This window comes from Phocoena sinus, chromosome 2 (assembly GCF_008692025.1).
Source record: "Phocoena sinus isolate mPhoSin1 chromosome 2, mPhoSin1.pri, whole genome shotgun sequence".
NCBI lineage: Eukaryota > Metazoa > Chordata > Mammalia > Artiodactyla > Phocoenidae > Phocoena > Phocoena sinus.
In genome coordinates this window covers 166809802-166833547 of record NC_045764.1, presented here as the reverse complement: position 1 = coordinate 166833547, position 23746 = coordinate 166809802, and the positions used below count along the sequence as shown (strand labels likewise).

The window sequence follows — 23746 nt, the reverse complement described above, 5'->3', positions numbered from 1 at the left end:
TGACAGGTAAGTGAACGCACGATTTTGTCAGTTAATGATAAAGACTCTGGCAATCTGAGTGGTAGGCACATGTTATTGTCTATGTTTCACATTTCAGTTATAAAAAGGTCTAGTGACTCTAATGAGAGATCTATTAATAAGAAAATGTATCGCTGGATTTTTCTTAGGAAAACACAACTGTTAAAACTGGCAATCAGCAAAACTACCACTGAAGTTAGATGGTATGAAATTCTGGAGTAACTCACATCTCCTTGGGTGACTGGTTACAAGATACCTGTATAAGAAGCAAGCCTAGAATACAGCAAATGCAGACTCAAATGGCATCCGATGAAAATTCTATATCACATCGAAAATAAACTTACCTCACTACTCCAACAATAGGATTCAGGTGAAAATACAGGAAAAGAAAGTCCTACTGTATCTCTAAAAAAAATGTAGTTTTTACAATGGTATCTTTGCCCAAGTTGTGAATGCTGCTTCATACCTGATTCCTGAGTTTTTGAATTTCATCTTCTCGATCTTTAATTCTGCTTTGCAATGTGTTCTTTGTTCGATACAGATCTTCTTCATGTAGTGGAATTCCTACAAAGTGAGGCACAAATAAACAAAAGCTAAGTCAGTGCTCCCTATGTCATCTCCAGTACCTGAAACAACGCTTGACACAAGGTAGGCACTTGATCAATATGTGCTGCGTGTATACTGAATGAGTAAATGAACAGACTTCAAGGGATCTGATGAAAAGTTAATACTTCAGCATGATGTATCAATTTGTATATGATGACTATCTAAGCACAAGTCTTTTTTTTTTTAATAAATTTATTTATCTATTTATTTTTTGGCTACGTTGGGTTCTTCATTGCTGCATGCGGGCTTTTCTCTAGTGGTGTGTGAGCGGGGGCTACTCTTCGTTGCAGTGTGTGGGCTTCTCAATGCAGTGGCTTTTCTTGTTGCAGAGCACGGGTTCCAGGGTGCGCGGGCTTCAGTAGTTGTGGCTCATGGGCTCTAGAGCTCAGGCTCAGTAGTTGTGGCGCAAGGGCTTAGCTGCTCTGTGGCATGTGGGATCTTCCTGGACCAGGGCTTGAGCCCGAGTCCCCTGCACTGGTAGGTGGATTCTTAACCACTGTGCCACCAGGGGAAGTCCCAGAGCACAAGTCTTTATTGGTCATATGCTTTCATTTTTCTTGGTAGAAAAATGTAGGAACAGAACTGCTGGCTCATATGATAAGTGTATGCCTAGCATAAAGGAAGAAAACCTGCAAACTGTTCTCTGAATGCTTTTCAAAATTACCTGTACATTTTGCATTCCTACAGGAATATGAGAGAGTTCCAGTTCTTCTACATCCTTTCCAACATTTGGTACTGTCAGTCTCTGTAAGTGTGGCTATTATAGTGGGCATGTAGTGCTATCTCACTGTGGTTCTCAATTTGCATGCCCCTGATGATTTTGGGCAGCTTTTCACGGGCTTATTTTTATCAGGCAATATCTTGCACCTGTTTTGCTCCATTACTGACAAAACACAGAGAGAGGAAAAAAGAAATACCTCCAAATTCACTAACAACTGCACCAAACTAGTTTGTACGATGGACAGGATCGGTAAGAGTCAGGTGAGAATTAAAGCGTAAGCAATGCCAGGAAAGAAAGAGTAAATCATTAAGTACCTTCAAAAGCATTATGTTTAACGGTGCAAAGTAAGGGGAGCTGTATGAAGAAGTAACGTGATATGGAATCAAACTGCTAGAGACTACTTTAGACATTTAGTTCAACCTGCTCACTTCACAGACTAAGAAAACTGAGATAAGGGAGAAAAGAGAAAATGAGTGAAGGTAATTAGGTTAGGTAGGGGAATCATAATTTACAAGAAGGTTTGCCCAGTTTCTTTTAAGCTCTAGGCTAGCATAAAATTTAAGGCTGAAATTACTAATTACTTAAAGGACTATTTAATCCCAAGATTAAATACTTCCCATCCAGAACATCTGATTACTAAATAAATAGCCTAGAGCTACATTCAGCTCCACTTTCCTCTACTTAATTCCCTCATTTTAGAAAAGGGCACTGCAAGTGGATGTGTAAAACCATCGGCCATAATAAAATGAAAGTTATCTCACTAAACATCAAGAACATCAATATCTTGCCTTTTAATATATACTAGCTCCTTAAATAAATTAAAATTGCAATTTCTGAAAGGAGAGCTAATCTTACAACCAAATTATCTAAGATAGCCTATGATGTACCCTACAGGTTGTTACTCAGTGAATTTTTCTCTTACTACTCAGGAAATCACTGTCATGATAAAAAACAAACACTTCCCTGAAAATAGAACCAGTTTCAGAAATGATAAATCCTAATGAAAAAAATCTTCAAAGAATATAAATATGCAAAGCTGGAAACGTTGTAAGTGATGTGCTGAGGAATATACAGAGCTTTCCCTTTTGTAAAATGGAGAGAATAGTGATTTTATTGTGAAGGTGAAATAAGATTATGTATACTAAGTACCTATAACAATGTTGTTACTCAGTAAATTATAGATGTTACGAATATTAAATATAGATCTTTATTGTGAAAATGTGACTGTAAACATGCTTAACTGTGTTAGTACTGAAACTATCATATAAGTACATTGAAGTAAAATAATTTGGCTTGGAGAGCAGGCAGCTGCTAATTGAATAATGAAATATAATTTTAAACATGATTTGTAAGTAAAGTCTGTTATAAGCCTTTTTCTCAAAACAGAAAAAGCCAGTCTATTATGGCACTAATGTTGCTATTTATATTTCTATTAATAGAAGTTACTACTGTTTCTAGAAAGTAAAAATCTGATAAAATACAAAAATCGACTGATGTTTTCAAGTGTTCTAATATACATACTCTGACAAGGAGATACAATAAAATACAGACAGAGCAGTAGAAAGAATTCTGGGCTCTGGGACAGGAATCTTGGATTCTATTCTATTCTCTAATTAGCTGTGTGGTATTAAGCAAGTCTCAAAATCATTTTGTGTCGCTATATTTCACCTGTTAAAACAAACAAACAGCAAGGAGGGTGGGTTGGTAATAAGGTAGGAGGGACCTCTGAGCTCATCCTCTAAGAATTTCAGTAAGCTGCTTTACTAGAAGTCTCCTCATATGACCGCTAGTGGACAGTCGTCCTAGGTAATCATCAATCTAAAATCCTTACCTGCTTCTGTCGGTCCAATTCTGCCTCTAGTTCCTGTTTAGCTGCTTTTTGTCCAGCTATTTGGTCTTGCAGATCCTGTAATTGTTCTCTTGCTGATTCTGCTTCACTAACCTGCTGCGCCTCCATATCCTAGAAAGATGAACCGTACACGTGAAAGCAACAATGAACTGTTCAGTTCAGTATTTACTGAGTGATGACTATGTGCTGTGAACAGGGCTCAACAGGCACTGGGGGGATAAAGATGAATGAGACACAGACGCAGACTAAACGGAGCACAAAAACTGGCACCTCCTTATATAACGCGGCAAATGGTGAGAGAGATGGACAGGACGCTGCAGCAGAAACCATCTGGTTTAATGACCGTGAGCAGACAGCAGCTCACAGGGAGATGTATCTCTATTCAAAAGCAACAATTTCAAGAGTAGAAATGTAACATCAAAAGGACTTCACTGCCTTAGTCTCCTGAAATTGCAGGTTATAATTAGTTTTTGTACATGTGTGGGTATCAACATACAGTAACATACAGTAAAATAACTTTTCTCTCATATCACCTGAGGTTAGTATATTTCTTTTTTAGCTCTATTACTATCCTCTGTTTTCACATCTTCCCATATTTCTCACTCTAACTTCTTCACTTGGTGTCACTATTCTCACTTATTCAAACTCAAAAACCAGCTTCTAGATATCCGTGAAACCCACTAGTGGCAAAGAACACTGCTCTGGGTTTCTGCATCTTCCCTCTACGGGTTAATAAGCACACGTCCATTCGTACAGTACTACATGAAACAAAAGCTGGCATCTTAACTTTGCTTTTTATCTTTGGTACATTGTGTTATATACTCATCTCCACAAACTCTGGCACTTCGCATATTGTTTCAAAGAACTGACAGATTAATGATCCTCCCAGATAACCACAGTAAAATACTCTAAATTCACACAGCTTTGTGGACTTAGTGGAAAACAGCAATAAGTTAAATTATTTTTCCCTACCATTTTCAAGGTGAGCAGAAAGTAGACTAATCTTTGTTATAAATTTGACTAAATCCGATGAATTCTCAAGAGATAGGCAGTAAGCGCAGTGGTTAAGGATACATGTCCTGGAATCAGACAGACTGGGTTCTAATCCTGGCTCTGCTACTTTACGAGTCATGGCAAGTTACTTTTCTTCTCTGCATCTAAATTTCCTCAAACTGTAAAATGAGAATGCATCATCTCCCTCACGGGGTTCTGGCACAGAATAAATTAAAGGACATATGTCGAGGGCTCTGTGCAGCGCTTGGCACGTGAAGTGCTCAGCAAATGAAAGCTGCTATAATTAACAATTCTTCCATCTTGCCAGACCTAATCCTACAGTCCTTATTATCAATTTCATGAACTTCCTGAGAAAGGATAGGAAAATGTGTCAATGTCATCAATGATGCTGGGGTAGGGATGAGATATTAAAGTAAAACAAATCATATTTTTCATAATCTCACACAAAAGACACAGAATAGATAGGAAGAAGTTTAGCATTTATTCAATTTCAAATTCATGGGACTTAAGTCTTTGGAATTCAAAATTATTTAGAGAAAAAAGATCCTACACTTTAAAGGACAGTAAGAAAAAATCCCAGAAATAATAGCAGCTACTATTTACTGAGCCTATTATGTGTCAGGAACAATGCTAGGCCCTTTATACATAGTATCCCTTATTCTCAAGAGAACCTTGTTCTCATCTGCAACCTACAGATGAGACAACTAAGGCTCAGTGAGATGTGGTACCTGGTGTAAGGTAACACATCTGCTAAGTGCCAAAGCCAGGATACAGGATCTGCATCTAGATCTGACAGTCAAACCCATATCCCAGACAAGCCAGCCCATTCTCACAACTTCCATACCTGCCACTGTTGTTCATGTACATCTTACAAATCAGTAATTCCCTAAGTTAATGCATGGATAAGTATTCTTGGAAGAAAGTTGTTTTTTTTTTTTCTTTTTTAAGAACAGAAGGCTCATTACCCCACACTTTTATCTTTCCCATCCTCAGAGACCCCTTCTATGTCAAAGACCCCATGTTTAAGATAAATAAGTGGCCCAATTTTACCTTTCGATTAAATATATTAATTACACAAACTATAAATTATAAGATTACGTGTGAAACTATAAAAGATCATCCCTAAGCCCATTCTAATGTTAGACAACACCCTAGTTTTAGAAACAAGCCCAAATCTAATTTGTTTTTAACCACTAGAATGTTAGGTCCATAAATATGAAGACTGTCTGGTTCTCTGTTATAGCTCTAAGCCTAGAAGATGCCTGGCACATGGCAAATACCTGGTAAGTATTTGCTGAATGAATGAATCTGGTTACCTATCTTTCTTATTCCTATAACTTTAAGTCAATCAATGGACAAGAAACCTATTGCTTTAGATTCACTTCTATATGGTAACTAATATTCCCAAAGTTTCATACATTATTTCACCAATACCCTTCCCCCAAAATACAGAATCCATCATGTCTCAAGCTACTAATACCTGAGGGTAAATGGCTGTTTGTGAAGCTGAACAGTAATGTATCTTACCTGTAATTCAGATCTCAGCTGATGTAACTGGCCCATCAGTTTCTGTATTTCCTCCCTTTGCATCTCCTTCTCATGCCGAAGTTCTTCTAGTTCCACGCTATTTGCAGTACTGCTATCTAGGCCTTCAAAACCAGATCCTTCCTTTAAGCTGTTAATCAATTTTTCTTTAGACTATCATAAAAAAAGAATAGCAGAGATTAGCTTGTACACTGAATATCATCTACCACACACCAATTAAACTGTTATGGGAATATTCCAATTATATTCTCCACCAGAGAAAGTCCACAGAATGTTAAATCCATAGGGATAAAAATGCAACAGAGCTTTGCTGTACAGTGTTCTTGGACTGTAGTCCCCAGGACCATGTTATTGTTGAAAACTTATTATTAACAAGATTCTTCTCATCCTTTCTTATACTTCCTCCCCCACACAATCACATTCCACTCAACAAATATCTATGAAGAACCTACAATGGGTTTGGCACTATGCTAAGCGTCCTATGTAACAAAGACAATGTCACTCCAGACAGTACCCTCTGCCTTATAAACTAAAAGGGAAGTGACAAATATCCGATACAAGGCAGAGTTCTGAGCAGAAAAAAATACACTTCTGGGGAAGAGAAGGCTTTACTTGAAAGATAGCTCTTATACTGGTCCGGAAAATGGCTAAGATTTTAAAAGGTGTAGAGAAAACAGAGGACAAAGCGTAAAATGTAAAAGCACAGGGCCCAAGAGTATCCCGGGATGCATTCAGACAGAATGTCAGGACCAGTGTGTGAGGGCTTCGGATACCAGGCTAAAATGTGTGAATTGTACTGGGCAGTCCAGAGCCAGTTACCAGGAAGTGGATAAGGAAGTCACATGACCAGAGGTGCGTTTGAGGAGGGTAACTCTGGCAGAGGTTTAAAGCGGCAGCTCACGAACTATCGTCGATGGGCCAGATCTGGCCTGTGGCCTTTTGTATAGCTCACTAAGCTAAGAATGGTTCTTTACATTTTCAAAGGATTATAAAAAAGTAAAGACAAAGAATATGTGATGAAGATCACATACAGACCTCAAAGTCTGCAACAGGTACTATTTGGCACCTTACAGAAAAAGTTTGCCGACACCTAGTATAAAAGATAAGTTGGAAGAAGAGATTTGACATGGGAAGACTAGTTTAAAAAGTGCTGTAATCCTAGGCCAGTAATAAAAAGGACCATTGTTTCCTTCACCATAAATATTTGAAAGTCACTCTCCTCCATCAAAGACAGTTTCTCCTTTTTATGGGTGATGTCTTCAAGCTTTTATGTATTTTTCAAATTTTCTATAATAAACATGATTAGATCTACATCTATATTTATATATTCATACCTCCATGTGGCTAAACAGCAGACCTCTCTACTGAGCTTCAGGCCTACATTTCTGATGCCCTTCCTGATACTTTCACCTCGATGTCACATCAATATTGCAAACTCACCATAATTTATCATAATCTCCTTCAATCCTAAACTGCTGTCTTTCCTTTTTTCCCTTTTGTAGTAGTACACGGGAACATCATTCGTACACTCAAACCAGAAACCTGGAATCATCCTAGATTCCATTTACCTTTTTCTCTCTTCTTCCAATTAAATCTCCAAGTCTCATATATTCTACCTCCTACATTTCTCCTAGCAGTCCCTGCCACAAACTCAGATCAGGTCCTCATAATTTCCTACCATCATTTTTTATAAAAGCCTCTTCATCATCTACATCTCGCCATCCCATCCCTCACCCCTTCGATGTAGTCAACAATTTACTGAGAACCTACTAAGGGCCAGGCACCATGCTGGGGATTCAATGATAAACAAGACAGACATCCAGCACCCCCCCAACCTCTTCATGGCTGCCGCAGTTCTTATACCCAGATCTGGTCATGCTGCTCAAGTCCTCTGAAACCTCCCCAACCCCTACCATCACCTAAAGGATAAAATCAAAACTCCTCTGCACGGTATGCAAGGCCTTCCACAATCTGGCATCTGCTGTCATTGAGTTTTCTCTCCCATCTCTTAATCTCTAATACTTGATGCTCTAGCAACGGAGAACTAGCTGCAGTCTCCTAGATACACCATGTTCCCTCAGGCCCGCTACGCTCTGGCACAGGCTGTTCTACCTGAAATCTCCTCCCTACCTTGAGTCTGCCTACTCATCCTTCAAGTTCCTCTTCATACAGCATCCCCAGGGATTCCTGACATCTCCAGGTATGTTTTAAGGACTTCTTCTTTCAAGCTCCCATAGTACTGCATCAATAATTTCATTTTATCAACTGCCTCAGTGTTGCCCCACTAAACTGAATGCTCCCTTAAGAGGACACATCTTTTGAGCTCAGTATCCTCAGCACCTATCAAAGTGCCTAGTGAATAGTTAGGTGCTCAATTAAGTACCTCTTAGATGAATTAACAAATTACACTGGTACAACACAAATAATTAGAAAGAAGAGTTTAGAGGAGGTGGATATGATATTTCACGGAGGTAGAATATAAAAGGGGGTCATAGCCAATAGGAGGCAGGCACTAAAGGAAAAAGGTGGAGTCAAAATGCCACTGCAGTTTCAAGCTTCACTGCCTAGGAAGGTGGCCATATCACTTATGCAAACAGAAGAATGGAGGGGAAGCTGATTTGGGGGTTGGGCATGGCAGGCATTCAGAAACCAGGTGGGAAGCTGGAGCCATGCTGAAGTCACATCAATGACAGAAGCAGAGTATATGACAAAGCAAAATAAAAAAGAATAACAAAAAAGGACAGAAGAAGAGGACCCAAGAGAAACAGCAGTAAAGAGAAGACAGAGAGCTAAGGCAGTACAAGTAACATTAGAAGGCAACTTTCAAGAAGGTAGGAGAGTTCACAGGGTCAAAAAGCTATACCAAAATCAAAGTGGATGAAAACTAGTAAGAGGACAGAAAGCATTTAGGTCACTAAAGACTTTTGAGAAGACAATTTCAGAAATGTAGTGGGGACAGAAATTACATAAAAGAGTTAAAGTTAACATTCTAAAATGAAGACAGCAGATATCATACGTCTGGCAGATGTCGCACGTCTGGCATTAAAAGAAAGGAGAAGGACAGGGAAATGGATCAAAGTGGTCAAAAGAGCCAAAAGCAATGTTTTTAACAGTTGTTATGTTCTTCCTTGTTGATCCTCTTTTGAATTTTTCAGTGACTGGTCTAGGCCTCTTCCAGCTCTCAGATCTCCTCTCCCAGCTTTTTCCCCCTCCCTTAGATCTAAGACTGTAGTCATCTAATGTAGCTTTCAACTTCTCTTTCCTTTGCCTTTCTTATCAGAGTGAAGACGTGCCCTTTCATTTTTTTGAGGGGGGCGGATAATTCTTCCGCCTGTGCACTGATTCCATCTCCTTTCACCTCATTTAAGCCCTTTCTCCATAAGTCTGTCCTCTTTCTTCCTCTGTATCTTTCTCTCTGTTGCCGCCTTCTGGCTCAGCTTGCTCAACAGCACATGGTTACTTAGTGGAAGAAAAAAGACCAGATCTTGAAACACCTAACTGAGGAAAAAACATTGCTTTTGGTGATTAAGGTGACAGGTTGAAGACCTGAACTAGGTAGTGGCAGAATGAATTTTTTTCTTAAAAGGAAAAAAGTGGTAGGAACAGGAGACATTTCATCTTTTTTTATAATATTTCTAAGAAGAGCAAGACACCTGAAGCAAGCCAACCCAGTCAAACGGGAACAAAGTATTTCACAGATCTATAAAAAATCTCAGAATGTCTCTCGGTCATCTGGCCTATCTTAACATTCACACATGTGCATCTCACGCTTACCTGGAGTATTCTAGTAGCTTTTTGCTTGTAGTCAATTAATTCCTGCTTAGAGGACTCCAAGTTGGACTTAAGCATTTTGATTTGCTGCTGTAGCTCATCCGCTCTCTTCTTCTCATCTGTGTATTTTCTTTCCGCCAGGGTAACTGCTTCTGCCAAATTCTGGCGCTCCGCTCCCATTTTATTAAGGCGTGCAGAAAACTCACTCTGTGACAAAGTTTATATTATACTTATTATATCATTTTGCTTTGAGGTATACTTTACAACCATCCATTTAGATATCTTATGGGATTTATTAGCTCAGCCCAACAACATAACAGGGAGGTAAAAAAAGTTCTTCATTTGTTAGGAACTGAAGAACAGGAACTCTAAGGTTGTGGTTCCCAAACATGGCAATTCATCAAAATCAGTGAGGGAGTCTGTTAAAAATACAGCTGCCCAAGGCCTTCCTTGGGCTTAACTGAATTGGAATTTCCAAGACTGGGCTTGGGCATCTGTTTTTTAAGAAGTTTCCCAGGTGAATCTGGTCACTTGGATACTAGGTCTGGTCTGACCTAGCTGATCAATGAATAAGGGTCTACAGAAAACTAGAAAGTCTATTAGAAAACAAATGGAAGACACAAGCACACAGCTACATCTTTTCTAATATCATGGCTAATGTTTTTCCTTTATTTCAGTTTTTCTAATAAACTATTCCCTCTAATTTTTTTGCTTAAGAAACTTTTAAAGTACACCCTAAAAAACACATGGTCTGTCCCTTAGCCTAAATTTAGTTCTGAGAATTATTTATATTTTACCCTTATTTTCAAAAGCTCCCATCACCAAAAAACTCAGAAGGTGAGACAGAAGTCAGAAAGCTTTCATAGTTACACGCCAATAACTAAAGCTCACAAACCTTTGATCCAATATTAACTCCTGTTTGGAAGGAAAGGAGCAAGAGGACCACTCAGTGAGGCACACTGAGCATGTGAAATGTGTCTGCAACTGAGAAGTGCATTTTTAAGTTTGTTCATTTAAATTAGTTTAATATAAATACTGAAGCTCAATTCAATTAATAATAGATTTATGGAGATATAATTCACATTCCGCAGAGTTCACCCTTTTAGGATATACAATTCAGTGTTTTCCTGAATACAATTCAGCGTAGTGTTCTCAGAGCTGTGCACTGCCATTATCTAATTTCAGAACATTTTCACCGCAAACAGAAATCCTCTACCCATACGTCCCCCTCCCTCCCAGCCCCTGGCAACCATTTATCTACTTTCTTTCTCTATAGATTTGCCTATTCTGGACATTTCACACAAATGGAATCAACAATATGTGGCCTTTTGTGTCTGGCCTTCTTCACTTAGGATAATGTTTTAAAGGTTCATGCATGTTACAGCATGAGTCAATAGTTCATTCCTCTTTATGGCTGAATGATATCTCCTTGTGCAGATATGCAACATTTTGTTTATCCATTCAGCAACTGATGGACGTTGTACTGTTTCCAGTTTGGGGCCCTTATGAATACTGCTGCTATGAACATCCATGTACAAGTTTTTGTGTGGACACGTATTTCCAGTTTTCTTGGGTATACACCTCGGCGCAGAATTGCTGCAGCATATGGTGACCCTATGCTTAACTTTTTGAAGAACTGTTATTCTGAGTATGTTTAGAACAACTTTTTCACCTATAAATTTTATGAAATCTAAATACACATCAAGTATTTCTGAAGAAAATTTAGTGAATGAATTGAGATGTGCTGTAAGTGTAAAACACACCATATTTTAAAGAATCAGTATGCAAAAAAGAATGTAAAATATCTCATGAATAATTTTTAACATTAACTACATGATGAGATGATAGTACTTTGGGATATTTTACTGCGGTATATAAAATACATTAATAAAAAATTTTAAAAGCCTATATTACCTGTTACTTTTAGGGCTGAACTATTTTCACCTGTTGAAAAGACAGTGAGCCAGAGGTTCTCAACCCTGACTACCCATCAGCTACACCCGCAAATCGTGTAAATCCAAATCACCAACACCTATGCCCTACCTCACACAATGGGATCTGACTCCTTGGGAATGAAGACTCAGCATCAGAAAGTATTAAAACCACACAGGAGGTTCTAATGTGTAGACAGAGCTGAAAATCACTAAGCTAGATGCAAAAATTCACTGAAGTGTAAAACTCTAAATAAACATTATGTACAACTTTCTCTTGAAATAACAGAACCAGATTAAATTGGAATCAGAAAAAGCTTAAACGAAAAGAATGAGATGCCTCAAATCAGCTTTCTTTTTTTTTTTTTTTTTTTTGCGGTACTCGGGCCTCTCACTGTTGTGGCCTCTCCCTTTGCGGAGCACAGGCTCCGGACGCGCAGGCTCAGCGGCCATGGCTCACGGGCCCAGCCGCTCCGCGGCATGTGGGATCTTCCCGGACCGGGGCACGAACCTGCGTCCCCTGCATCGGCAGGCGGACGCTCAACCACTGCGCCACCAGGGAAGCCCTCAAATCAGCTTTTAATCAAATAATGGTAATGCTGGCTGCACAACCAAATTAAATGAAAAGATGTATATATCTAATGAGTATTAAGTATTTTAATTGTTTTTCAACATAGAAAATTAAATTTAGCAAGGATCAAGCTAAATTTTCAAATACTTAGTTTTTGCCACAGAAACAGAATTTTCTGAAATGCACTGCAGAATTTTATTACAGTGAATATGCTAGGAACAGTGTAAAGCGATTCCTCCTCACCCAAATAATAAAAGAGCCCTGCTGTCCCCATTCTAACCTGCATTTGTTTATAGCTCTCCTGCTCTCTCTTCAGAGTGGCATCTGCTTCGTGCAATCTCTCCTGAAGAGTTTGCAGAGCTTGATTCTGCAGGCTACTACCTTCGCTGTGATCCTGCATTATTCTAAAAGAAAAGACATCACTTGAAATAACTCATTTCCACAGTATACAAATGAAAAGGTAGAATAATTTTTAGAGCACTGGCATATTAGCACAAAAAAGACGGTTTGACTAAAACCTTCTTAGAGAAATCTTTTTCCCTTTTAATGGACTGTAGCCTATATCTTTAGGCATCCAAATATAAGCACACGCCACACATCATTGTACGTCAAAAGATTAATGACACTGCTCTTCTAATATTTTTAAATTCAGAATTTGCTAACAATGCATCTCAAGATTCAGATAATAAATCCATTTTAACCACACACATTTCCAGCATTACCAAAAGCCACATTTTCTCTCTTGTAAATTTACAAAGTTAAATTTTGATAAGACAGTATTTACTACCATGTTTATCATTACTTGCATTGATAAACATTCTAGCTCATTTTCTCATTATTAATAGAGTTAGCTACCGTGATTTTTCACTCTGTAAGGCTTCCAGTGCTTCTGTGCGAGTATTCAGCAGCTGGTCAGCTTCCTGGAGTCTCACTTTCAGTACAGCCAGCTGGGAATCCTTTGCAGCCACCGCTTCAGTCAGGTCGTCCACTTGTGCTTGAAGCTCTCGAGTTATTCGATCACTCTTTGAATGGTCAACATTCCACTTTTCAACCCTTGCTCTTGCTTTGTTTAGTTCTTTAAAGAAAAAAAGAAAAGGAAAGAAAATTCTCCATACAAGTAAACACATCTTTCTCAGAGCACACAAAGATTCTCCTCTGAATCCCTTTAGTACTTATTGCCAAAATTAGAAGCTTACAAATATCTTCAACTTTTTTGCTCCAAGAGGGACCTCCATTTTCCAAGGCCAACATTCATATCTATATTACAGTTAATTGGTTGGAAACAGGCATGAAGCTAGCTGCTCTTCTACAAATGTCTTTTTCTGGAGACATGTCATAAAGCATTTGGGAGCCAAAATCAGTAGACAGCCGAGAGTTCACAAGATTAAAATGGTCAGTGGATTTCTGGAGTTCTGCTACAGATAGGAAAGAATGCACATCCAAATCAAGGGTAGACGATGTACACCCCAGTAAGACTAAAAGAAACAAAAACAAAACCTGAAGATAAACACTGGAAAGAAATGTTTCTTTCAATTACTGTGGCAAAAAGATATTCTTTTAACCTAGAAAATTGGTGCAGAAAGAGCAATGCAGTGCAGAGTGCCAACCAAAAAAAAAAATTAAATATTGAAGCAAACTGTACAGGGTCTCTGGAAAAACTACTTCCATGTCTAAATTAGTCTGGGTTAAAGTGAAGCTTCTTCTAAAGTCAGTCTAACAAGGCTTACACTATCTTCCTATCCACGGCTTCTAAAGAATGTCCAAAGAGGCCAGTGTTCTGTTTCAGGTGGGTGGGAGGATGACTGTTCCCATTTCCAAACCTGGGCCCTATATTTCTGTGAAAACACTATTTTACAAGTCCCATCTAAAATCTTTCTAATAGTTTAGATATAATCAAGTTTTTAGTTTATTTTTGAAATGCTAAATTCCTAACCCTGGGTAATTTAAATAAGGCTCTACCCTCTTGAGTTTCCTTGGATCTTTGAAGTAATGAGGCCATTTCTTGATTTAAAGACTGAACCTCATTCCTCAGCAGTTGATTCTCCAGTCGAAGATTAGATAGCTCATGTGATCTCCCATCATCTTTAGGCATTGGGTTGTGATCAGCACAGGCAGCACCTGATGATACATTTTCCTTTGAAGAAATCTCTTGGCCTTCATGGCCAGAATCTGAATTATTAGAGGCTTCTGTAAAAAAAGCAAATACATCTTTGTTACATTGGAATGCTCACTATATATGCACTAGTAGCTTACTGTGGTAGAATGCCTTTTGGCTCAAGTTGACTGCTATAGCTAAAACACCATAAAAAGTAAACTTAAATTTTTAATAGACTTCCCTCTGATGAAATTTCGCTCTCATACATACAGCCTATAGATCTGTAAGGACCCTCGAAGTCTGGATACACTGAACAAATGGTGATAAAGAAAAGATACAAGAATACAGTTCTGGGAAGGGGAAAAAAAAAGCAGAGAAATTTACGTGGTTGGGTTTAGGTAAACAAGGGTTTTGTCCTCCCTTCTGTCTATGAATCATTTTTGAAAAAAAGGGAGAAGTTTCAACATTGAAAATACTGGAAAGGCATAAAAGAACAGCTGTGGGTTTCGAGGCAAGGAGAGTAATAACAGGTCAGAGCAATTTGTTATATACCAAACTGGAGTCTAAACTGCCTTACCCAAAGAGATACTCATTAATTCAGATACTCATTAATTCAGTTTCATCTTGGTTTTGTTACTAAATGTGATGCAAATACACTTTTTACTTACTCCAAAAAAATTAAGTATGTGCTAAAAAATGAACTATATCTAAATGAAAAAGTTCTCAACATCTTTAGTGATCAAGGAAATGCAAATTAAAACCAAAACAAGGACCAAAACACACCCGCTAGCTGGCTAAAATTAAAAAGACGACATAAAATGTTGGTGAAGATATGAAACAACTGGAACTCTTATAGACAGATTGCTGGTGGCAATATAAATGACATAAACACTGTGGGGAAGTATTCACAATTTCTTATGAAATTAAACATGCACCTACCTTTTGACCCAGTAATTCCATTCCTGGGTATTTATTGACCAGAAATAAAAACATTTTTCCACAAAAAGACAAGTACAAAAATGTTCATAGCACCTTTATTCACAAAAAAACAAAAACTGGAAAATCCCCAATGTCCATAAAAGAGACTGGGTAAATTGTGGTATAATACTACAGTAAAATACTACACAATAAAAAAGAATTATTAATATACTCAATAACGCGAGTGAATCTCACAAACATGCTGAATAAAAGAAGTCAGGTAAAGTATTCACACTATATGATCTCACTTTTTGCTGGCAAACGTGAAGTTTTTGAACAGACAAAAATAATCTAAGGGGAAAAAAATCAGAACAGTGGGTTCTTGGGGGATGGGTGGGGAGATTAACTAGAAAAGGACATGAGGCACTCTCTGGGGCAAAGGAAACATTCTTTATCGTGATAAAGGTGTGGGTTTCATAGGTGTAGCCATTTGTCTGTACAACTAAGATTTTCTAGCCATTTGTCTGTACAACTAAGATTTTCGCATTTCAATAACGTGTAAAAATGATGAGACAAACAGGGAAATTTGAATACTGACTAGATATTAGATGATACAAAGGAATTATTAATTTTATGGTGATAATGGCATGACTGTTCATTTTGAAAACTTGTATTTTTTAGAGTTAATAAAATATTTATAGAAGAAATGATATGAGACCTGTGATTTGCTCCAAAATAATTCTGTGGTGGGTAGAGGTAAAGAAAGAGATTGAAAATGAGATGTTATAAATGAAACAAGAATGGCTATGAGCTGTTGATTATCATCACTGGATAAAAGTTAATATGGGGGTTGAGGGGAACCATCAATCTCTACTTTGGTATATTTGAAATTTCCAAAATAAAGATTTTTTTTAATGAATAAAAATTGAGAAAATTTTAAAAATTATTTTTAATTTTATAAGATTTTAAAAAGAAATAAAGTATACATCCAAACCTGTAAGATATATCTAAAGTAGTATTTAGACATTTATAGCCTTGAATATTTACATTAAAAATGACAGGAAGAAGCTCGGGTGGGGGGAGGAGTGGCAGCGGCCAGGCAGCCCAGCTTTGCAGGCTCTCAGCGCGGCCCGCAGGCACCCGGCACGCGCCGGCCCCGCCGCCACGATGCCCAAGAGGAAGGTCGGCTCCGCCGAGGGGGCAGCAAAGGAGGAGCCCAAGAGGAGGTCGGCGAGGTTGTCAGCTAAACCGGCTCCTGCAAAAGTGGAAACGAAGCCACAAAAGGAGGCAGGAAAGGATAAATCTTTAGACAAAAACGTGCAAACAAAAGGGAAAAGGGGAGCAAAGGGAAAAGAGGCTGAAGTGGCTAACCAGGAGACTAAAGAAGACATACCTGCAGAAAACGGAGAAACTAAAAACGAGGAGAGCCCAGCTTCTGATGAAGCAGGAGAGAAAGAATTAACCAAGTCTGATTAATATCACACACCCGGTCCTATCAGTGGTCCCTGTCTCCCCTCTTGTACAATCCAGAGGAATATTTTTACCAACTATTTTGTAAACGCAAGTTTTTTAGTAGCTCTAGAAATATTTTTTAAAAGGAGGGAATCCCACCTCATCCCATTTGTTAAGTGTAAATGCTTTTTTTAAGAGGTGAAATCATTTGCTGGTTGTTTATTTTTTGGTACAACCAGAAAATAGTGGGATATCGAATATGGGAGGCTTTGATTGTCTTGGGTGTCAGCTTAACATTCCACAGATGGAAGGTAGCTTTTATATCCTATAATACAAAGCACACTAAATGTCAGTTTGAAGTCAGTTGTGCATTTAATGTCTTAAACACTTTAAATTACTTCTCTTCCCATGTTGTTTTTGGTAGAATTGTTTCCTAAAGCAAACCACTCACCCCTTGATCTTGGTTCTCCTGGGCAGAATTTTGTGCACTCTGTAACATCTTTGGTCGTGGTAGTCCAGTTCTTCTAGTAACTGTTAATGTGCTGTGAACGATGGACAATTTGAGTATGTAGTGTACATGATATTAAATTGTGAACTAGTGGGACTTACGATATAACAGCATTATCAATATTTGAAGATATTGGTACTTGATATCCTGTGAAGGAAAATTTGCCTCCAAATTTTAAGCTGGAAAGTCACTGGAATAACTGTTCAGAAAAGATTCACAACTGCATGATTTTTTAGATTTTTGGTACGTATGTTGAGAATTGTGTACAAATTGAAATGTCTGTGTACTGATCCTCAAAACAGCCAATAAAATTTCAATTATGAAAGAAAAAAAAAAAGAAAGGTAGGGGGCTTCCCTGGTGGCACAGTGGTTGAGAACCCGCCTGCCAATGCAGGGGACACAGGATTGATCGCTGGTCCCGGAAGATCTCACATGCCGCGGAGCAACTAAGCTCGTGTGCCGCAACTACTGAAGCCTGCACACCTAGAGCCTGTGCTCTGCAACAAGAGAAGGCACTGCAATGAGAAGGCAGCGCACTGCAAGGAGAAGGCAGCGCACCGCAACGAAGAGTAGGCTCTGCTCACCACCAACTAAAGAAAGCCCGCGCGCAGCAACGGAGACCCAACGCAGCCAAAAATAAGTAAATAAAATATACTTTTTTAAAAATGAAAGGAATTAATGAGTTATGCACCCATCATAAGGATTACAAAAACAGCAAAATAAACCCAAAGAAAGCAGAATAATAAAGATCAGAAATTAACAAAATAGAAAAGAAACATACTAGAGGATCAACATAACCAAAAATGGTCTTCTGAGGGAGACACTGTAAACTACGTTATGTCAATAAATTTTTAAATGTACATGATGATGAAACGCATCAAACTGTATACTTTAAAAATGTGTAATTTACTGCATATCAGTTATACTTCGTTAATGCTGCTTTAAAAAAACAAACATTTAGCAGAGTGCCAAATACTGGTATTCTTCAGGTGGTATTTGTGATCAAGCTTTGATTTCTGCAGGGTTACTATAAGTGATTAGTGTCTGACTGTGTTAAAATTTCAGCTGTGACGTTATTTTCCTGAAATTAAGTAAAATAAATATAATCCTCCCGAAAGTATATGAAATAGACAAATTCTTAGAAAAAAATATAACTTATCAAAAACAGATTTAAAAAGAAATGGAAAACCAATTGAATCAAAGTTAAATCTTCCACTAAGAACACCCCAGACCCTGATGGTTTCACCAGTGAGTTCTAGCAAACATTTACTGAAAGTTAAGTTTGGTTTTAGGTTTAAGTAAATCAACTGATTTGTATACCATATTAATATTAAGAAGAAAAATCATGATATCTCAATACATACATGAAAAAAACACTGCTAAAATTCAACATAAAAACTCAAATTAGAAATACACAGAAACTTCCTTAACCCAATAAAAAGTACCTATGAAAAACTTAACACAAACTGAAACACTCAAAGCATTCTCTTTAAGACAAGGAACAAGACACAAAATTGGTTTTCAAGTACAAGCCAATGTAGTAAGGCAATAAAAAGAGTTTTTAAAAACATAAAAGGGTTAAGCAGAAAACAGTCATTATCTACATATGGTATTATTGTGTTGTTGACAATTTAAATGAATGTATAGAAAAATATGAAGCTTAAGAGCTATCTTAGGTTGGTGTGTGTGTGTGTGTGTGTGTGTGCGTGTGTATTTACAAAAACCTATAGACAGCAACAAACAGAAAGTAAAAAATTTTAAAGCATACCATTTTTAAGAGCTTTAAAAAATATAAACTACCCAGGAATAAATCTAACAAAAAGTATGCAAGACACTTATGGAAGAAACAATAAAATCTTAATGAAAGACATCTAAAAAATAATTATACCATGTTAATAAGTTAGAAGATTCTATGTTGTAAAGATGCTGATTCTCACCAAACTATCTGATGTCAGTAGAAGCAATGGACTCCTAGTAAAGACCAACAGAATTTTGTGGAACTTGGCAAGCAAATTCTAAGATGCATAGGGAAGTACAAAAGTCCCGAGAATAGCCGAAACATTCTTGGAGAAGGACAAGGTGGTAGAATCTGCTCTTTGAGATATAAAGACATATTATAAAACCACAGTAATTAAGACAATGTGGCACTGACACAAAGACAAATAAACCAATGAAACAGAATTAAGTGTCAGAAACATACCAACATATAGATGGATATTTGATATATGACAGAGGTGGTATTGCAGATTAACAGGGAAAGGAAATATTTTCAATAAATGGTGCTGGGATAACTGATTTCCATTTGGGGAAAAAAGGGAACTAGATGCCTACCTCACACCATACATAAAAAACAACTTTAGGTAAACATCTAAATATGAAAGGCAAAAGTATAAAAACTTTTCCTATAATACAGAAAAATACCTTTATGACCTCAGGATAGGAAAAGATTTTCTAAGACCCAAAAGACACAAACCATAAAGAAAAAATTGATAAATCATTATATTAAGAACTTCTATTGAGACATTATAGAAAAAGGAAAAAAACAACAAGGTAAAACTGGAGGAGGATGAGAAAGAATTGCCATCTAGAACATAAAAAGAGTATCTATGAATCAATAAGGAAAAAGACATGCTTCCACAACACTCTGACCATACCTCAACTGCTCCATTTACTATATTACATGTGTATTATCTGTGCCCATGTGTATCTCATCCAATAAACTATAACCCATTCACTTCTGTACCCTGGCCCAATAGGGTCTCAATAAATGTATAATTAATCAAAAGATAGTTGAGAAGAAATTTAGGATTGCTCACGCCTAGTTAATTAACTGCTAGTGCCCAAACCCGTCTCTTTACCACTTTTTTATCTTGAAATACAAGAAAGATTTTATTCACTAAGAGCCAAGACTGTGGAAGAAGCTAAAAGGTTTAAGAACATAACAAGCTCCCATGAGCTATCAGCTCTATAAAGAATCCCTGCAAGGACCTATCATGTTTATTGTTATTTTAAAATGCTTCCTAGGTACTCAAATTAGCCACATTACCATGTAAACATCATTTTTTGCAGGTGAGAAGATGTACATGTTGAGGTAATTTCATAGCAAATTAAACAACGGAAAACCAGAATTCTAAGTTCTTACTTCACTACTAAATCAATGCCTTTAACCCTCCAACTCAGATCAAAGTTCAGTTTCTCACACTTTACTTTCAGGGTAGGCAGGGGGAAAAACACACCAAAAAGCTCCCAATCCAGAATATAAGTGAAGTACAGCCGCCTGTTACTTTTATAATACCAATGACAGAAAGAAATGAATTGGAGATAGTTCCAAATCCAAAACTATATGTTTCCTTTCAGATTTCAAAATTTTCTTCTTTATATCTTAAAACATGTTAGGGAATCATTTTGGATATAATTTAAGATGCTGGGCTGAGGACTTCCCTGGTGGCGCAGTGGTTAAGAATCCGCCTGCCAATGCAGGAGAGACGGGTTCGATCCCTGGTCCGGGAAGATCCCACATGCCGCGGAGCAACTAAGCCCGTGTGCCACAACTACTGAGCCTGCGCTCTAGAGCCCGCAAGCCACAACTACTGAGGCTGTGTGCCGCAACTACTGAAGCCCACGCACCTAGAGCCCATGCTCCGCAACAAGGGAAGCCACCGCAATGAGAAGCACACACACTGCATCGAAGAGTAGCCCCCGCTCACCACAACTAGAGAAAGCCTGTGCGCAGCAACCAAGACCCAACACAGCCAAAAATAAATAATAAATTAATTAATTAGTTAAAAAATAAGACGCTGGGCTGGGTAAAGTTACAACAGACAACATTCAAAGGTCCCTACTGTAACCGTATATTGGCTAATAGTGTTCTATGCTGTCCCCTTATTTACACCACACACTTCAGAGAGCCTGCCCTTGAGCCAGCAGGGACAGGTAACAAAACAAAGCATGACAAATGCTACCAGAACATTTCAGGCTATGATGACATCCAATTTGGTTAACTCTAAAAGAAACAGAGGACTGATTAACTACCGTGGCTTTGGCTCCCAGAAGGATGTTCTTCAATGGTTTTGATGGTGGTTACACTAGTGTTCTCAGAACTGACGCCTGTTGTCTGAGAACTCTGCAAGACAGGTGTTTTGCCCCTTTCTTTTTTGATTTCCACTTTCCCAGCAGGCTCCTTCTGTGAACTATTAAGAAAATCAAACAGCAGCTCATCATCAGGTTCTGACTTTTTTCTTCGAACAAACTGGGATGAAGGCCTAGGAACAGATGCATTTTCAACAGGATGGGAGGCCTCCACCGATGTCCTAGATCCTAGTTTCACATTTGCAGTCCCAGCTAAGATGGTGGCTTTTTGATTCCTAATATTATCAGCTGCTGAGGAAATGTAAGTAGCTTTAGGTCCTGTCTGATAAGTCAAATCTGTATTTTGCTGGTGAAGTTCAGGATAGTCAGTATTTTTGCTATAAACAGTGCCGCTGGTGTTCTCTTTCCTACTGAGAGCTGTTGCAGCCCCTTGATCAACTCTGTTTAAAAGATCTTCTGCCTTTCCAGCAAGATCAGCAAACCAGGACATGATGGCAGCAGAATAATCCTATTGGTGAACCTGTAAAAAGGATATAAAATGATCAGTGTGGCTTAACAGCAGAGCACAGCGATTAAGACCAGGCTCTAGAGACAGAGAGTCCTGGGTTGGAAAGCCTGACCCTGCCTCTTACTACGTAACTCCAAGCAAACTACTTGACTGAAACTGAGAAACTTCACCTAGAAAATGAGGAAAATAAGTGTGCTTACTTTACAGGATGGTTTTAAGATGAAATACTACATTTAAAAAACACTTTGAAAAATGCCTAGCCCACAGTAGGCACTCATTTGAGTAGCTGTTACCATAATTACAACTACCACTACTACTGTTACTCCTATTTCAACAAAGTGTAAATACTGCAGCACTATCATGGATAATTTAGGTGTGCATATACACGTCTAAAATATACCTTCAATAATTTGGATTCTCAGTACCTACTATAGGCACATTAAGCTAAGTTCAGAATAAAACAATTACGATCACACATTCATTTGATGCATATATTTGGGTACTTATATCCAGTGCCACAATAAATCAAAATGATGATGATGAAATAACTAGTTTCCATTTCATAGAAGAGTAGCATATAAAAAAGTCAACAACCATTTCTTGAATGTACACATTATTCCTTTTGCCTGGAGCGCTCTTTCACAGTTAACTTTTTTTTTGTTCTTGGTCCTCACCTGAACGTCATCTGCCCCCCAAATGGCTCTTTTGTCCCATCTAAATTAGGTCCTATCATTCTCTGTTCACACACTATTCTTTTCCCTCACATCCCTTCATGTTTTATATGTATTTTTTTCCCCTGTCTCTCCCTCTTGGGGAAGGAGAGGGGGGGAGTGGGTCGATAAACGTCGTGTCTGTTTTGCTCACCAATGAATTCTCAACACACAGCAGGCACCCATAAATACTGCTGAATGGAATTAATTTTTATGTTAGGTGCCCTGCAAACGTTATCTTTAGCACACATAATTTTCACAACCACATTGTGCGGTAAGTAGCAATACCCTTTTGTCACAAAACAAATGGGGGGAAAGGTTTAGAAAGATCCCAGAGTTTAGACAGCAGCTCAGACAGGTAAATCTAAGTCAGCCAAACCCACTTTTTAACCCCTGCGTTCCCCATCTAGCCTGCCAGTATCTGAACAACCTCAAGAAGAAACTCACCCTCTAAACCTCTTCCTTACAAAATCGGATGATTACATGCCCGTGTATTTCACAGAGCTTATGTGAAATCCAATGAAAATGGAAGTGACATGCTCCATAACATATAAAACTCCCTACAGAGTATGTCTCATTCCCGAGTAAACACTGGTGGTAAGTAGGGAACAAATGATCTCTCCTAATAAAGCAATCAAAACATACTTATTAACTTATATCTTACCTCTCACTGTAAAGTTTTAAAGGGTTTTAAAACAAAAGCCTGTGCCTTAAGATTGAGTACCCAATTAAATGTTAAGATGGGCCCTAGGCACTTGCCCCGCGGACAAAAGAACAACTCTAGCCGACTTCCGAGGTACAGAGCCCTCAAGAAATTCCGCCCAGTAAATGGCCCACGCCGAGCTGAACAGAGAGAGGGTGAGAGCGCCAGGGATGGGGATGGGGATGGGGATGGGGATGCGGATGGGGCGGCCGACGGCGGTGGCAGGGCCTGCACGAAGGCCAAGTGTCAACACAGAGGAAGGGAGGCTGGGGATCAGCTGGTCGGTCCCAGGGACTCTGTCGTCAAGCCCAGGGGGACGAGTACAGACCCCCACTTCGCTCCCTACCCACTGCACTGAGCCTCCGGAGGGGGAAGAGCGGCCAAACCAGGCTGGGGTAGGGGAAGGAGAGAAGGGGAGGGCACTAAGCCACGTCCGTGGAGGCCCAAGGGGCTCCCCCGCCCTGTTCCTGAGCCCCCGGCAGGGCGGAGAGAGCAGGGTCTCCGCTGAGGGGATGCCGCCCCCGCCTCTAAGGCCGTTAAGGCCCCAAGGGGACCCCTCGGCCTCCCGCGGCCACCTCACCTGAGGACTCTGGAGCGGCTGCACCGCGGCCTGGTCACCCTCCCAGGCCGCCCGTCCTCAGCAGCCGGCCGGGAGAGGGTCCAGGTTGAGCAAACCTGGCCCTCGATCGGCCACGGCTCAGTTACTCTTCCGGGAGACGTGGAAGAGCTGCGAGGAC

At 38.9% G+C, this 23746-nt stretch overlaps 2 protein-coding genes across 2 annotated transcripts in view; one reads left to right on the top strand and one right to left on the bottom strand.

The window, feature by feature from the left end:
• The window catches only part of GOLGA5 (golgin A5), a 34008-nt gene extending 10262 nt beyond the window's left edge, over nt 1-23746 (bottom strand). The window contains 9 exon segments of the mRNA XM_032623282.1: nt 485-582; nt 3177-3305; nt 5736-5906; nt 9528-9731; nt 12307-12430; nt 12882-13101; nt 13986-14213; nt 21032-21608; nt 23590-23746. Of these exon segments, the coding sequence (XP_032479173.1) occupies nt 485-582; nt 3177-3305; nt 5736-5906; nt 9528-9731; nt 12307-12430; nt 12882-13101; nt 13986-14213; nt 21032-21578 (1721 nt within the window). The 5' untranslated portion in view covers nt 21579-21608; nt 23590-23746.
• LOC116749189 (non-histone chromosomal protein HMG-14-like) lies at nt 15153-17013 on the top strand. The gene has a single exon (XM_032623284.1). It carries the CDS (start codon nt 16207-16209, stop codon nt 16513-16515), a length of 309 nt encoding a protein of 102 aa, XP_032479175.1. The 5' UTR covers nt 15153-16206; the 3' UTR covers nt 16516-17013.